Source organism: Anomalospiza imberbis, chromosome 1, assembly GCF_031753505.1.
Source record: "Anomalospiza imberbis isolate Cuckoo-Finch-1a 21T00152 chromosome 1, ASM3175350v1, whole genome shotgun sequence".
NCBI lineage: Eukaryota > Metazoa > Chordata > Aves > Passeriformes > Viduidae > Anomalospiza > Anomalospiza imberbis.
Genome location: NC_089681.1, coordinates 109,346,083 through 109,363,472, shown reverse-complemented (window position 1 = coordinate 109,363,472; position 17,390 = coordinate 109,346,083). Strand labels below are relative to the sequence as shown.

At 37.5% G+C, this 17,390-nt stretch overlaps 1 protein-coding gene across 1 annotated transcript in view; it reads left to right on the top strand.

Annotated features, from left to right (window-relative positions):
• The first annotated feature begins 3,574 nt into the window (after positions 1-3,574).
• ATP2C1 (ATPase secretory pathway Ca2+ transporting 1) overlaps positions 3,575-17,390 on the top strand; it is a 67,314-nt gene continuing 53,498 nt past the window's right edge. The window contains exon 1 of the mRNA XM_068205385.1: positions 3,575-4,040. Within this exon, the coding sequence (XP_068061486.1) occupies positions 3,933-4,040 (108 nt within the window). The 5' untranslated portion in view covers positions 3,575-3,932. The remainder of the gene's footprint in view (positions 4,041-17,390) is intronic.

Below are 17,390 nucleotides of genomic sequence, written 5' to 3'. Positions count from 1 at the left end.
AAGACTCCCACAACCTTTCTAGCAGCAGGTTTCAATGCTTCTTACTATAACAGTGGTTTAATAAATAAATAATTATATTCAGATGGAACTTACTGCATTTCAGTTTCTGCCCATTTCGTCTAGTCCTTTCACAGGGCACTGCTGAGAAGTCAAGCTCCTCCTTCATTTCAGCCGCTCAGGTATTTATGCGTATTAATAAGATCCCCCTGAGCCTGCCCTTCTCCAGACTAAACAGTCCTAGCTCTCTGTTTCTCCTCCCATAATAGATATTCCAGTCCCTTAATTATCTTCATGGCTCTTTTCTGGACATGCTCCAGTATAATCATGTCTTTTTTGGACTTGGGAGACTATTACTGGACATAGAACTAAAATTGAAGCATTAAAATCCTAGAAAATCTAGATTAGTGATGCATATCAAAAATAGAGTTTGCATAATTAAAAAAAAAAAAGTAAAAGAAGTGGATCAAGTTTTAACTAGAATTGAACTAATAAATCCTGCTCAAAAATACAGAAAATTAGAATAGTTGAAAATGTTAGACTAACAGCTCTGTGTTATTTATCAAAGCAATGAGGTGGGGGGAGATGGGGGAAGAAGCAAATTCTTATTCTGACAATACACAAAGCCAAAACGCAATACTTCCTTTATACATATAGGATATGCTTCAAGGACCCAAATGCCATGTCTTCCTTGGGACAGAGAACCTTTGCAATGAAAGGCTTTAGAAGGCAAAGGTGTCTGGCTGAGATATCAAGATGGTCAGAGAAGACAATTAAACAGCTCACAATGAGCAAGAATTACCTGCTGCTGCCTGTCCTGCTGCCAGCAGCTTGCACTGAGTAGTAGGACAAAGTCTGTGTTTGTTCACCAGCTCCTTAAATGTGTTTTCAGGGTGGGGGCATTGTGTATATAAGTAGTACCTACATCCATATAGTTATACACATATACCTATGCAGATGCATACATATCTATATTTTGGTGCAGGTTTTATTTATTCAGTCAAAAGAGAGTTATCTGCTACTATTACACGGGATCTGGATGCAGTTTGTAGATTTTGGCTGCTAGTGATATATTTTGTTTCTGTCATTAGAGAAGCTTATAATACAGGGCAGGGGTTGTCTAAGTGCTGTATGGGAGATGCTCAGTTCACCTTGACTGATACCACAAGAATTAGTTGAACAAATAGGTTAATGCTATTCTTGTTGATACTGGATAGTTGCCAGGCCAGAGCTGAGAAGTTTAGTCCCTGTTGTTTGCTGTTTTCTGAACACATAATACGTCATAATTTTAGTATAAATTTGAATCATTCCTAGGCAGAGACAAAATGTTTAAATTTCTTCCATTTTCTTTTAAACATATCATGGCATGAGAAGTGAGGGGATTTCTTTAGTAAAAACACAGGGCACAGCAAGAAACTGTTCTTTCAGGTGTCAGAACACATTCAGAAATTTTGTCACGTTATTTTACACCAGAGAAAGGAGACTTTTTCACTAAACCCTTAAACTAAAACATTCTGACAGGTGATACTCTTTGTTGAAAGCCTGTCTTTGCTTTTCTTGGCTTGTTACTGCTTTTCTTAAACAGGATGGAGGAAGGAAGAATATTTGTGATATGTACCCACTGACTTAATCTTGACAGGGCAAATATTTCCTAGTTAAGAAATCTTTCTCTCTGTTTCAATAAAGACTTTAGGTGCTAATCAAGGAAATGCAGAATTCTGATATTTTCCAAGGTATGGCTCAACCAGGTGATGTTGTCCTACATTTCTGAGGCTCCATCCATCTGGATTACTGCAGATGTCTCCTTTTGTGCTCCCTAAGCGCCCTTGTGCAGCACAGAAAGTGTAGAAGCTCCTGCTGAAACAGTGTTGTTAGGCCAATCTGAAACAAGCCTATGATGCTCCATTCCTCTGAAAAAGCTTGGTCATGCACTTCAGAACTTTGCAAAGAAGCAGCTTCAGCCTGGTATGATTTTGCAGGGAATGGCATAAACATAACACTGTGATTTTTAGGTAAAAGTCTGAGGTTATACAAAACAAATATGTCCTAGTATATGTAATTTTAAAGGAACAACTACAGCAAAGTGGAGCTCAGTGTTTTCCCCTGCTTGACTCTTTTATGCCTGTGGCTTGTGTTTTTGCTTTTAGTATTCTTGTGCTTCTTCTTGTGGGGATCCTGGTTTTGCAGAGCAATTAAAATTCCCATGCTACGATGTGTCACTGATCTTTGTAACATTCTCCTGGCTTCACAGTAAAGAGTGTGCTTGGCAATTTACAGAGCTGACAACTCCAGTTTTCTTCCTCTGCTGTTCAGGTGGTCAGAGTCACACAAGTGCCAACAAATTTTATAAAGCACAGGGACAGTGATTCTGACTCAGCAGGGCTTTGTACCAAAGTGAGGGCAGGAGAGGTATTGTGCTGAGAGCCCAAAACTGGCTGGCATCTCTGGATAGGAAGTGAAACAGGAAGATCACCTTGTAAGCAGGCTTGGTGCCATCCAAACAGATGGGCTGAAGTATAAGCAGCCAAACAGTCATTTAGGAACACAAAAAGGATTTGTTCAAGGCACATTTCCAAGCATGAAATGTCAGAATGTTTGCCTGTGTCAAGCATCAAACCTGAAGGGAGGGATATGTGCAAGTAGTGTGGGATGAGTTAACACTGAAAACAAACATGTAAATCTGTCTTGGATTCTTTCCTGAATCCATTGAAAGATTTTTTTGTAGCTGTGAGACTAAAAGGGAGGAGTGGGAGAAGAGTCCTGCAAAGCAGTATTATTTCCCTACAATATGGATTACTTTCCACAAACTGTGCTGACAAGGTAAAGAAATTATTTCTTTTGTGTCCCACAAATGTTGATGTGCAGGAGGGACATAACATTCTCTGGCTGGTTAGTCTTTAGCAGCTGTATTTAATAGCTTCAGGATAAATTCTGTAGCACTAGCCAAGATCTAAATAATAGAATCATAGAATGGCCTGGGTAGAGACTGACCTTAATATAATTTATTATGCACGGAGACATACCTAGGAAAGACTTGGAGTTGTAGTGAGGACTAAATTGCTTTACTGTAATAAGAACCCAGCTCTGTGACTTCTCTGCATAAAAGGTCAACAACAACAAAAGAGAGAGGGAGACATCCTCCCAAACTTCCATAACTCTGAAACTTGAGAATTTAGGAATATAATTGATGGAAATGTGCTTTGCTGCTTTTCCATCCACTACAAAAGCCAGACAAATACTTGTCTGCTGATCAAAAGTGCAAAGTAGAGAAGGGGTCATAAAGACATATGCAATGACTTGAAAGGAAATGAGTTTGTAGGTAAGATTCAAGGCAAAGCCCCTAGTTGCAAGGTAAGCTTTATCTGAGCTTGCACTGTTATGCTCTGTAACTGGTGCCTTGCAGTTCCAGTTTAGGAAGCAGGGAATGAACGAAAGCATTAATCTGACTGAAATCCACATAACAGGATTGTGTGTGAAACAAAAGTGAAACCAGACAGTGCAGTCGGTGAAATACAGCTTAAGGAGGAGGGGTGAATGTGCTGGAAACAGCAGTTTTCTAACCTCTTTACTGCAGCTGAACAAGCTTTAAGAGGCATCAGGCATTAGAGGGGCTAGGAAAAATCAGGAGCTAGTTACTGTTAATTGATTTTTGCAGCAGAATGCTCTTACCAGAAGTAGAGCTATTTGAGCAGGCTGCCAGGGAAATGATTTGCATTTGGTAGAACTGCCCCTCAGTTCTTGCAGCTCACACTGCCCCTGTGGCACTTTAACACTAGTCATTTGTTGGAGGCTCTGCATTTGATGTTTTGATTTTCACCAGTTGCTCTGCAGAAAAAGATTGTGCAACATTCGAGGACTACGAGTCTTTGGGAAGAGGCAGAAAACATGCATTCAGACCTCCAGACAGGGAAGCAGTAAGAGAAATTGCCTAAATTATGGATAATCTGCTGCATAAGTCTGTGTTCTCCTGTTTTATAAAGCTTCCTATCCATGCAGTTTGGAAACTTATATCGACAGTGAAAGCCAAGAGGATTCAAGAAAAGGTAAAAGCAAATTTAAAAAAGGAACTACTTTAGTTGTAACCCTGGGGGTGGTCTAGCCGTATCTTAAAGGGGAGGATCACAAGTTTAGCTGCACTGCTTTCTAAATGTCAGTATCTGTGAGTAATGGTTCTATTTAGGATTTTATGAGAGCACTGTGAATTTGAAAAAAATTTGCTCTGAGAATAAATAATTTTTGATTCTGAGGAAATAACTGGAGACTTAAAGCACTGAGACCATGAAGCTTTAAGTAGTCATTACCTGCCTCTTGAAGATCACAGAAGCCCATCTTTCACTGCTGTCAAGAGCTGTTTTCAGTGTAATTCCAGTTCATCTTGAACCACTCATCTCCATACCAGCTGTGTAAAAAAATTGTTAAACTTCCTTATATTCAGCATAGTCTTGAATCTACTTGTTCTGATAAGGGGGGTATATTTGACAGAATTAATTTCTAAATAGGTATATAAAATAAATTTAAAAATAAACCAGACTTTCCCACCTTTAACTCTTCTCTTAGCCATAAGCTTTATGCTGTGCTGTTCTCTGTTCTGTAAAGGCTTTATCTTTTCTAAGAGATTTCTATTCTTCTAAGATCAGGTGTAGGCACTGGTCAGTATTTGGGCTCTTTGTCATGTAAATCTGTGTTAAATAAAAGGTTGCAGTCCTGGCAGTAGGGCTTGTAACCTGAATTCTTGAATGTTTTGGTAGATCATGATTTCTTAAGGTAAATGCAACATGAATATCCTTAGGAGAACTGAATTGTAATCTGAAGCTGTTGCTGTTTCACAAGGAAATGGAAGCTGTTTAGCATGGGCGGGGAGAGAAGGGGTGAGTCTGGAATGAGGCCGTCTCTGATGAGTTACTGTTCCTTTTCATCCAATATGGGTATTAAGCTGTATGATGAGCATTCAGAAGAATCAGAGCTATAACAAGAACTGAAATTCCTTTGAAATGGTTAAACTTCTTTTTTCTCTGTGTGCTAAATTATGCTGAATGGCTTACTTCTCCAAATCAGAGGTCATCAGGCAAAGAAAGACACATTCCTTTGCCATTATATATTTTGGAAATAAAAAGTACCAGGGTTGTAACTGGCAAGGGGTGGGTGGGAGGGAAATCTGCTTTTCCTGTTTTGGTACAGTAATGTTCATTATTTTCTTTCTTGCTCCTAATGTTTTTACAATGGCTAACAGCTCAAGCACTACATGCTTAAAGAAACATCATGTTCATTCTCCTTGGGTTTGTCAGATCTTGGCAGGGCTGATACTCACCACATAGTAACACTTTCTGCTTTGACTCTACAAACACAGAGTGCAGTTTTGCTCTGGAAGCTGCCCTGCATGGTGTTGAAAATAAGCTCTTTATTTCTGAGGATCACATTCTTTTATTTAGCAGGGTAAGTCCTTGGGATGGTTTGCTTAACACTGACTGAATGTCTTTTAATAAATGTTATCAGCAGATAACTGCATTTTTCTTTGAGGGTTTTTGTTATTTTCTCACTAGTCATCCTTTTCTGATCTCGGTGGCCATTAAATTAAGGTTCCAGAGAGCTTAGCACATTCTAACTGTGCTATTGTCATGTTCTGTTCTGATGTATTTTGTCTGATGCACATAATCATCTCTGCGCCATAATCATGTCCATAATCATGACTGGACTCTTGTCCAGTCACAGAGACAAAAATCACAAGCAAAAATCACAAGCATGTAGGGTGAGTTGGCTAACAACTTTTGAATTGTTCAAGATTTTTTCTGACAGCTGAACTTCAGAGGATGCACAAGCCAGTTGTAACTTAAACATTCATTGGTGGAATTGAATGAGAGAATTAGAGATTGAATTAGAGAGCAACCTGTAACTTGATGCTAAATTTAATCATTCCACTTGCATAAGTATGTGAATATCTTAGTGCAATATACTTCTGTCACTGCTGCTTCCACTTCTGGAAGAAATCCATTTAATCAAAACAAGCATTGATGTGGTTATTAGCATGTTAGTCCCGAGACACAAAGCTTTATCAATATAAAATGAACTGAATGTGGTGCTACCATTCATTCTCTTTACATTGCTTGATATTGTGCACTGAATGTAATGAGGCTTGTTGAAGAACTGCTGTTCACTGTAGTGTTCTAGAAAAGCTATGCATCCTAGGAGACTTGTTCTCTGATCAAACATTTTAAATTAAATACAACATGAAAATAAGTGTAATGGCTACAATCTGAGGTTAGCTTTGCATGCTCACTTTAATGAGTTGCAATTTCCTCTGGAAACTGACAGCTAAAAAATCCTGTTTACCAGTTGCTTAGAAACTGATCATCAGTAAGAGCATTAGACATCAAATATCTGAGTAAAAACTAAAGCTGGGAAATAAATGTTTATTGTTCAGAAGCTATAGATTCTAGAAATTACCACGGATTTTCATGAAGTCCAAGACATAAAGAGATTATAAGAAGGACGTAGATATAGATAAGAACATCCAGACTTATACTAAGAAGGATAAACTTGCTCACTTCAGTTCTTAAACCATACATTATGGTTTAAGAGGACTATTTCAATACTGGCAGTGTATTAATTGTTTATTTTCTTGGATCACCTTTTGGAATCATTCCTGACTGAACACACAAGGCCCAGGAGCATGTACTTCAGGGAGTATGAGTATGATCTAATAATGGAATTATTTATGATCTTTGAGATTTTTCTCTTATTTTTAATTCAAACTTGAATGTTTTAAAGCAAAGAAATCTGAAAGCTTTTTAACAAGCCATATAGGAATGGTATGTAAATGTGTTTTGTGGCTACATGGTAAGAGTTTGTTTGAGAGCAAGTGACATTTTAACAGCACAGTAGAGTTTAGGAGGTAATTCTGGCTAGATGAGGCTTTTATCTAGACCTCTATAGCTTTTTCTTAGGAGAATATGTATTTTTTAAAGAGCAATTATTATCTAATTCTATACATTGAATTTTTCCATTAAAATTATTATGATTAAGTTCTTGGAAGGTATGAGGTTTTTAATATTAATTCAGTCTGAGTAAGGAAATGAAACATGCCACTTATTTTCTTGTCAAACATAAAAGGCCTATTATTTCAACATGTTTAAGCAGCCTCTCTGCTTAGATAAAAAACAATAGAAGGCATGTATGTGGCTTATTTAATGGTGTTTATGCTGGCAGGATTATCTCCTTTCCTTGAAAACATTTTTCAATTCACTTGGCAAAACAAGAAATTGTTTTCTTTTGCCTTTGTTGCTAGTTAGAGTATATCTCATTAACATTTGAGGAAATTACTTTTCAAGAGTATTGCAAGGTTACCTCTTTCCAAAACATGGCCATAAAGCTTAGACTTCCTGTTGAAAATTCCAGCTGGACTCAGATAAAATCTTTTCCTGGAAGAAACTACAGGATGCTTTTTTCATTCACAATCAGTTTCCAAAGAGTGTGTGACCAATGCTAAAGGAAATGGAAGAACCAACATTTTGTGCAGAGAAACCACCATCTTTCCTCCTGAATCTCAGCAGTAAATAGACATTTCTTACATCCTTTCCAGACAATGCTTCTTTAGAATTATTTTTCAGCTACACACCAGCCACAAGATGAATGCTAAAGTAATTTCTCTAGCTATTAGTTCATGCATAAGAGTGATACCATCAATGAGGTTCTATACAGGAGACTTAACAGATGGGGCTTTGTCCTTTAGGGAGCCTACCAAATGAGCTTTGGCAGCCCAGAACTGAGGCAGGACGGAGTGATTTCTACATTGTGCTTGGCATTGAGAGTATGTTTCTTTAACAATTAACACAACTGCTCTGGCAGAACCCTTCTTAGCCTCTTTTCTGAAGGAAATGAGCTGCATCTGCCCCTTTCCCCCAGTAACTGCAGAACCCATGGATAGAGAATCCCAAAGACGTGAAACACCCACATGCTTTATGAAAGTGAGGCTGGTTGGTAAGAGGGGAGGCATCCTATTAAAACTGCCTTTAAGAGCAGCATTACATCAAACAGATCACGCAGGGGAGAATAATCAGCAGTACTTTGTGTACTGGGAAAGCGCCCATCAGTGTTTGCACCTCTCAAGTATTCAAAAGAATAATTCCCAAAGCCTACCCTGGAGAGGGTAACTGAGAACATCCTTAACTCCTATCCCTGGTAGTGGTTGATTGCTGCAGCTCAGTCAGTTTATAAGTCAGCCAACCAGAGGACACCAGACTGCTGAAGACCAGGAAGGACATTCCCCTCGTCATGAGAGAGCTATTGCCATTGAAACATATTTGTCTTTCTCAAGTTTACCAATCAAATTAATTTAAAAAGCAGTTGCAGGAACCCAAGGCAAATGTTAATTAAATTAATTAAAAATTAAACTACTTAATTAAGAAGTGATACTTAGATTATTTCTTTTTTTAGCTCAGTAACTGACTCTTAAAGACTTGCAATGTGGATTTTTTTACTTAATTATAAGATACTACTTAAGAAGAAGGAAGAAGAAGAAAGAAGAAAGGAACTTGAGACAACACTCTGTATCTTTTATCTTGTCCTTATTTATAAAGCTAAAAATCTTGAAATCTAAATTTCTTACCTATGTGACATACTAAACTACTCTCTACAATCTCTACAATTTATTTCACACTTTTGTGGTCTTTAGTTTACTTTGAGGCTTAGGAGGTCTTCCCCATGAATGAGGGTCAAAGTTAGTGTTTTCCTGGAAGTCAGAGCACCTCAGGGCAGACAGGGGGATATTCCCTTTGCCTTGGGTTCCTACATCTCCCCCTTCTGTTTGAACTAAAAATACTCTTTTGACAGTTTTATTTATTATGTATTGGATATATTGAAGTAGACATGGTACAAATAATAAAAGAACAATGATGCTAATTAGGATGAATATACTTATTTTAATTTATATATACTTATTGAGAGTAGAGCTGGATAATAGCATCTATGGTGAGTGGCATTAAGCTGTCTTTCCTTCAAATCTCTGTGGGTCAGGATTTGTAGGTCCTTCTAAGGTCTGAGTAGGAACAGGGCACACCTCTTGTGAGGGTGTTCTCCTAACAGAGCTTATCAGATGCTTGCTTGTTTACTGCATTGTTATTTTGCCTTAGCTTTAGTTTTCCCCCAAAATGGCAACTCTGTTCAAGTCAAGGTCTTATCTCAAAGTAACTGAGGATTTAACACAATCTTTGAGGAAGACAGTGCTCACAAAGGATGGGTCTTTAATCAAGGAGAAAAAAGCTCACAGGCTGCATGCAAATAGGATATAAGGTTTCGTTCTGTATTTAACATCTGAAAGAATTTATCCATGGTCAGCCCATACTCTGAAATTGTGGTTAGCAATGCTTATAGAAAACTTGAAACTGATGAAATAGAGGTTATAGTCCTTGTGCACAGTTTACAGGTGGAAGTTCTCTGTTACATATGCAGTCAGACTGAAATAAATAATTCCTTACAGCTTTAAAACCTACATTAGTTGAGTCAAATTGGCACTGTTCAACTTTGTCTGTAAATGTAATTGTTGTATGCCAAGCAACATTAGTGTAACTGAATCTGACATATGTTTGACACAAAATTCCTGAAATTACAGGACTACAGGCATTTTAAAGTACGTTTCATGTGATAGTGTAAGACTTTTGCAAGAATCATCTCTTCATAGTGGGAAAAACTTCAGACATCTAGTTAGTTAGCCTGGAGAAGAGATACTGAGGATGCAGCTAAAGGTCTGAACAGGACATGACTTTATCCAGTAAAAGATCTGGCAGCTTTTGCTGAAATAGCTGGCACTTGATCTTTGCTCTGAGATGAAGAATACCTCCCATTCCACACAGGTTAACCTCTAGCTGGAAGTGATGCTGTCTCTTAGTGTGGAGAAATGGCTCTCTCAGAAGAGATGGCATCTGTTGTTGCTGATGTTGTAACAGTGATGATGCTTTTATTATGGCTGTGATAGTTCAAGTGCTACTGCTCGCTTACAAAAAAAAAAAAAAAAGTAAGAAAAGAGAGAAGCACTCTGGCTTTGTTTAGCTTTTCTAAAGATTTCTGTATCTAAAGATACATTTGGTGTAGGTGCCTCAGGTTTACAGTGGAAATTCTCTATGAAATACATGAGTATAACAAATGGCATAGTACTACTCTAGTAGGACAGCTAAGAAATCTGTATAGCTATTAATGAAAAGTTCATTGTAATAGCTTTATCAATGTCTAGTTAATTTTGTTTACAACAGTGGTATTTTTACTTGTTGGTATGTAAAAACTAATGTATATGTTAAATTTAAGATGACACTTTAAAAATGCAGCTTGCTTTAAATGACTAAGGCACTCTGATTTTTGTGGTTAAACTGAGCCTTGACTAATTTTCCTAATGAAATATTTTCCCTCATTTCTCTTATTTGTGTTCTGATGCATAAAAAGCTCCTAGTGCTGAGTATCACTGGGATGTGGTATCTCCAGAATCTAAAATATTTGGATGCTCTGGGGCTGATGGATATTATGTTGTTTAATATTTTATACTTATATCCATTGTGTCAAAACAATCACTATGATCTAACAGTTCCTTGCAGTTCACAAAGTCATTTGGAAAACTCTAAATTTTCTGATAGAGATGGATAGCTCAAGTATCTTCTTTGTCACATTAGCTTCTCCTAAGGTCACTTAAATCAATATTTAAGAGACTGCATCAGAACAAATCCCCATTTGGTCCAGTTTGGCTTTGTGTTAGACTTTCTCCTGTAGTCATATAGGAATCCCTGTCAGGACTGTATGAAATTTTCTAAGGATGTGTAGATTCTTCATTTTTTTACCCAAAGCAGATTTTCTGCTTGAATTGTGATCAGTGGCATCAAAGAATGAATGTTTTGCCTCTTCAGATAAACATCTTTGTTGAATCACCATCTTATATTTCAATCATAGGTTCGGTCTACACTGCTTTGGGTCAGACCTGACCAGACAATTTTTCAAACATATGCCATGTCTACCCATACAGACACATTTTAAGATAAGCAGGCTTTGGTGTTGCCATAAGAAACCAGCAACTAACACTAACCACTTGAAGAAACCATTAGGCTAAGCAAGGATCCTAATCAAAAGGCACTGAGCTTCTGCCTTTTTCACAAAAGCAAGAAGGAGCTGCTTTCCAAACAGAAATAGTAGAACTTATCTAGCTGCTGATGGACTGTGGCAGCTATTTCCTAATGGTTTATTCAAATTCTTATTTTAATATATTGTAAAAGTATTAATCTAAATGGTCAATGCTCATTTATTTTTAGAGTCTAAGTCTGAGATGATCTTCTGAAGAAATCTTATACCACTGACATTTTAAATGGGATTGAAGTACGTTTCCTGAAATACTGTTTTTCTTTTAGGCATTTTTTGTGACACAGATAGCACATCAATCAGGTAGGGCCAGGTTGGATGGAGCTATCAGCAACCTGGTCTAGTGAAAGGTGTCCCTACCCACGGCAGGGAGGTTGGAACCCGATGATGGTTTTGGTCCCTTCCAACCCAAACCATTCTGTGTTTTGACAATTCTTAATTTAGGCCAGTATCAAGACTGAATGGCTGCTGCTGACAGGTGTTGCTTGGGAAGGGAGGGGAGTGGAGCATGTTGACTGCCACTTCTCAAATCTAATGAAATGAAAAACCTTAACAGAATAGGCTGTGCAGTAGAAAGCTTATTCTCTCTTTAATCCTTAAGCTCAACTTTTACAGCTTTATTTAAATAACTGGTAGAACAGTGCATGTAGGTACAAGTATGTCAAGGACTGAAAAGCAAGAGAAAAAAATTGAAAATTAAGATATATTCAATTACTGCAGCTTTATTTGATTACAAATGAAACAAATTATTTGTAACTAAAAAAAAAAATCTGTCTTATCCCACGGTTTCCTCTCTTTTTCATATAAGAACATGTCTGCCAGATACAGATGGATTAGATTTAATTTTTGGAGCCTTCATGTTAGCATTTCTCATGTCATGAAAAGACAAGGAACCCAACAACGCAACAAAGCTTAGGGAGCATTTAAAGTTCTGAGACAGTCAAACAAAACAGATGCTTGGTTCCTGTTTTCTTAACTGGATTTCCTCAGCTGTGCCCTATCAAATTAGCTTCTTGCATCATCAGATGTACCGACCATGTGCTACAGTTAAGAGTTATTGTGCTCATGTGCACTCAGTATCACATATATTTATTTACATTTCTACCCAGGAAATTAAACAGAAATGTAGCAGCACTACTTTTAAACTATATTTAAAAAATAATCAGAGCAGAAACAGCTCAAAGGGCATTAAAAAGGGCTAGGTGAAAATGTTTTTGAGTGTTAGAAATTCCAGCATTGTCAATCACAACCATTACAAAAATGAATTACCCTTTCAAATTCTGATTTCTTTTCAGAGAAATTTCATTTGGCCTTTCTATTCAAGTTCTGAGGTTCATGCCTTCCAGATTTTCTATTCAACAAAAAGGATTAGAAGCTTTTTTTCAGCATAGGCAAACTTCTTTGATACAATGTCACCATTCCACGAACCAGCTTGTAATATCAGACAATACGATATTAAAGCCCAGGAAGTACAAAAGCTTAAACACAGCAGTGTTATAGGCATCAGGCTTTGGGTTGTGACCTTCCCCTGGCATTCATGCCATGTCAAGCCTCTTTATGGTATTTGCTTTGCATCCACAGGAAGTTTGTTATAGGCAGCTACAGCCTATGCCCAGCCCTGAAGACAAAGCAGGGAACCTGCATTAGTAAAAGCAATCTCAATAATACTGGTCATCTTTCATAATAACACATGGCAATTTCACCGAGGGCTAAAATAAAATAAAATTTGCAACCATCCCATGTATAGGACTCAGAAGTGCTGGCACTGCTGCTGGAAACTTTTAAACCTGACCAAATTTCACGTAGCTGCTCCTTCAGTTACAGTGTTGCAAAAGGCTCTGTGTTTGGGCAGGGCTAATTTCGCATGGAAGGACAGGATGTCATGCCACAGCTATTTTAAAAGGTTGCTTGGAATTACTGTCACTAATGACTAGGCTACTTCAAAATCATTTAAATAGATCAAAAAAAGAGAAAAGAGTTCTGTTTAAAGAGAAGTGCTTGTGAAGCTTGCATACCTGCAATAAATCCGAAAGTCATCAGAAAATATTTGCTAAGAAGTTCCCATTGGGGTCAGAAGCTATTGCGTACAGAATTGCAAAAATGAAGTAATTTGTTTTTTTCTTCAGCATGGATGTACTTCTTTAGGTGGCCTAGGGCTTGGAGGAAGAAATGGTGGTATTCCTTTTGCTACAAACTGCAGAAGGAATACCACTGTTTTAGAGGTTTTGGCAAGTCTGAAATGATACTTTATTTTTCCTCACCAATTTTCAGCTTCTCTGCTACAGTTCTGCATTCGTTATGCATTGACCCTAGAAGCAGTATCTTGATTACACTTTGTAGGATATAACAGCTGAATTGATGCAAAGCTTAATTTATTCAAACCTAGCTCTCTCTCCTTGGATATTGCAGTGAGGCTATGGTTTTGATAAAATAGACTTTAAAAACAGGAAAAACTGCAACACCAAGGTTCGTTTATTCTACATCCTTTATAATCTGTCCCTGGAAGAGAAAAACAGCATCACTGTACATAAATGTTGAATATGTAAGGCTGTAAACAACCAAAGATCAAGTTTTCAACAAGGGAAAACAATTTGTTGTGAAAATTGTGGGAGACATGAAAGATGAATTCTTAAAAGCACCTGGCTTACTGAAATGTGTATCTAATGAAGAAAATCCTCCAGCAGTGCTGTTTTGCAGCTCCAAGAGAAGCAAAATCAAGATTTTGGTTCTCAATGCATACACACGTAAGTGATTTCTGATTAATCCATGTTGCTACTACAATGTCAGAAGCTCCCAATTATTGTTTTGTTTTTTTCACTGGATGGGTGATTTTCCACAGGTGAATGACTGATGAATCAGAAACATTTATATCTTGGTATCTTTTTATTTCTGCATATTAAATAAGTCGTAGATATATGGCTGGATAAATTTATTATTTGGTATAGCATAATATTAGATAAACAAATGATAAGCAGATTTATTATTAAGTAAATAATAAATATAATAGAAATCATATAAATATAAAAGATACAATATATTGATGTGATGTGATAGATATGTTCTCATAACAGTATCTTAATACAACCTGAGATAATCTTCTGACCTCAAATTTATTATATGACATATGAAAGAAGAAGGATAAAGACTCTCATTAGATATCAAAATATTCTGGTCAAGTTTTAAATAGTATATAGGAAATTCAGGGTCAAAATTTACTTTAAGCCTGAATTTCAAATAGGAAACAAGACTTTTGCTGATTTATTACTACCAGTTTCTGTACTCTAATTACAGAGTTGTATCCTCAGAACTCCTCAACAGATCTGGATTAAGCTGGAGGCCCTCAAAGATGGAATGGGAACTGCCTAATTTTTTTCCTGAATGAGAAGTGGATTTTTTTTGTCCTTCCTTCTGAATAGGCAGTTGTCATGCTGAATTGTACTGAATGTCCCCACTAGCCAGATGGTGGGGAGGAGGGCCTACGATATGAGATTCAACTCTTTTAAAATTAAATCCTCCTCTGGTGCTGACGTTAGCTGCTGGACTATTGGGAGACAGAGGGGTACCTCAGGGCCCTTTTAACCTTCCCATTGGGATAGGCTGCTAGAATATACTCTCCCAATTTTTATGATATAGCTGTGGGGTTTGTCCCTCCCATATCTACTCCTGTCTCTTTCAGCTGGGGCTGTGTCCAACCTTTGGTGATGCATGAACTGAATATGTGATCTATTATTTAGAGTCAGGCTACTAAACATGGTGATGTTGCTGGGTAATATTTCAGCATCTATTTTCAAGGCAGACAGGAGCCTTCTGTGAAATGTGTGTTTGTTTTTTAATTCCCTTGTGCTGAAATTTGATCTTCATTAGCAGTGGTATGGAACCACTCCTGAGCACTTGCTCCCACCTCCACTTTGTCCTAGCACAAGCTTGTGTAGTTCGATAGGGAATGAGGTCAAAACAACCTTGTTAAATTTGGGTATTTTTTCTAAGTGTACTTTACTAAGTTTCTAAATTTTACATAACCTGCGCGTGCAGTTTTATTCCTCCCCCTGCAGTCTTATTGTTAACTTTGACTAAGAAAGCATCTGAACACAGATTTAGTCTTTCAATTCACCAGTTGGGTCTATCTTAAAGTTAGTGGTCTTTGCAATAGAGCATGTATTTGCAATAGAAGCACGCTACATTAATTGCTTTTATCAGTAACCTTTATCAGCTTTATAAATGTGACCTCAGACCACTCTTTTTAAGACATAAGGGAGGAAAAATACTCTGTGTATTTGACTCAATTTACATGAAAGTTGTAGTAATACTAAAAATAAAAAGGTATATGGGCTCTCCGGTAAAACAAAAGCCTTCCAACCTGAAAAGCTGCCACATGCTTTCACTTGATAACATTTTTTGGCTCTGAGTCTGAATAAAATTTCACAGCCCAACATATTATGCTTAAGTATGTTATTAAACAAACCATCATATTCTTGCCAGGAGCCAAAATCGTATAACTATGTAAACATCTGTTTATTAACTGCCAGCTCCTCACTGAGTATTACCTTTGCCCTGTTTTGCTCTCACCATAGTCTTGAAGAAGAATTTCCAAGAGAGTCTTGGCAAGCATACTTGTCTGTTTTATATGCAGCATTCCTGAAATTCTTGTCACATTAACCTTGAATCGATTCAAATGAAAGTACTTTGCTATTGCTGGGGTTTTTTTATCTGTTTATAGCTTCATTGTTGAAATGTCTTCTTTCACCACAGACAGCTTGCTATAACATAACTGAAATAATTTAGAAGTAATTGGGGTGCCTTCTTTGCCATGTAATAAATTGCAGTAATCCTTCCGAAAGACATAAACCTTTACTAGGGAAGCGTTTTCCACCTTCTGCTGTATTCAGGCCACAACATGATGGTAGCTGCAGCTGGCAATGCAGAGGAGTGGAGTCTTTGTCCTGTAGCAGACATCCTAACAAGGCATTTTGCCTGCCTCAGCCAAGACTTCCAATAGTAACTTGCTTCACAGCATATTCCAATTATAGAGCACACGTTTCCTGGCTGTCTTTTACAGGCAATGTGAAACTAGATCTTTACTTCACAAAATGTCTCTGGAAATGTGAAGCCTCCAGTAGATAGGATAGAGGGACTTGTGAGAGCTTCTACATTAGCAGTGAAACTTACTGGAGTAGTTATCTTTGAAAATAGTCACTGAGGGGAAAACAGAAACAGCTGAAGATCTCTGTGAGTCCTAAATAAAGGAAAGGGAAACCTCTCTGGAAAACCTGCAATTAATATTTTTAACTATTTCAAAATTGTGCAGCTGAAGGAAGAAAATAGCAGGTAAATATTGAATATGCGTCTGAGATGGAAGGTATTAAAGAAGAAAAGTATGGAAGATGAAATGTAGGTTTGAGATAAGTTGAGTGCTATGGTCAGAAAATGAATTAACTTTGTCTTTGCCTGAAGGATAGATTAAAACTGATTTGCTTGAATGCTCTGAGAATACATTCACAACAGTTCAAACTGATTAAAGGTTTTAGTCCTGTCACTGCTCTACACTGTCTTCCTCCACTAGTTCTGGGAGTTCATCAGTAGAGCCTTTTTTGAGGCAGGCTTTCTTCTTGGCTAGATCAGTCCTCCTGAGCTGAGTTTTCAAGAGAGGAAAATGTCAGGACCAATGCAGAACTTGGCACCAGCACAAGGGCAATCACAGAAGCCTGATTTTATGTCAACTTAAACTGCTGTGCTGCTGCACCCTTTCTCTGAATGTAGAATATTGCTTAGAGATGGAATGACATGGTTAAATTCAAGTGCTTTAAAAATCAGTGAAATATAATTTAAGACTCCTATAAACCAAAGTTCCGTAATTAGCATAATTGCACAGTGTCAAGACAGGGCTGAGCCAAGGTAATTTGAAAATGTAGTTATGTTTCTTACATCTTAACATGCTCAGAATTATAAAATTAAATGAACACTTATTTCCTCTGGGAAAACTGTATCATTTTTCTTCTTTGAAACTTGAACTGATTTTATACACACACACATACACACACACACACACACACACACATACAAAAAAAACCCAACATTTGAACTTTAGGTGGACTTGCCTTGTGTTTCCCTCTGGAGAATACAATTTGCAGATGAGGTGATTGCTTCTATCTGCTATCAGTTGAAAAGCATGGATAGAAAGGATGTGGAGATGAAATTTGCAACACAGGCTTTACAAATTATGTGCCATTTAAAGCACGTACATGAGAAGCTCCAGTATCATCCCTCCTCTGTCCTGACTCCAGTCA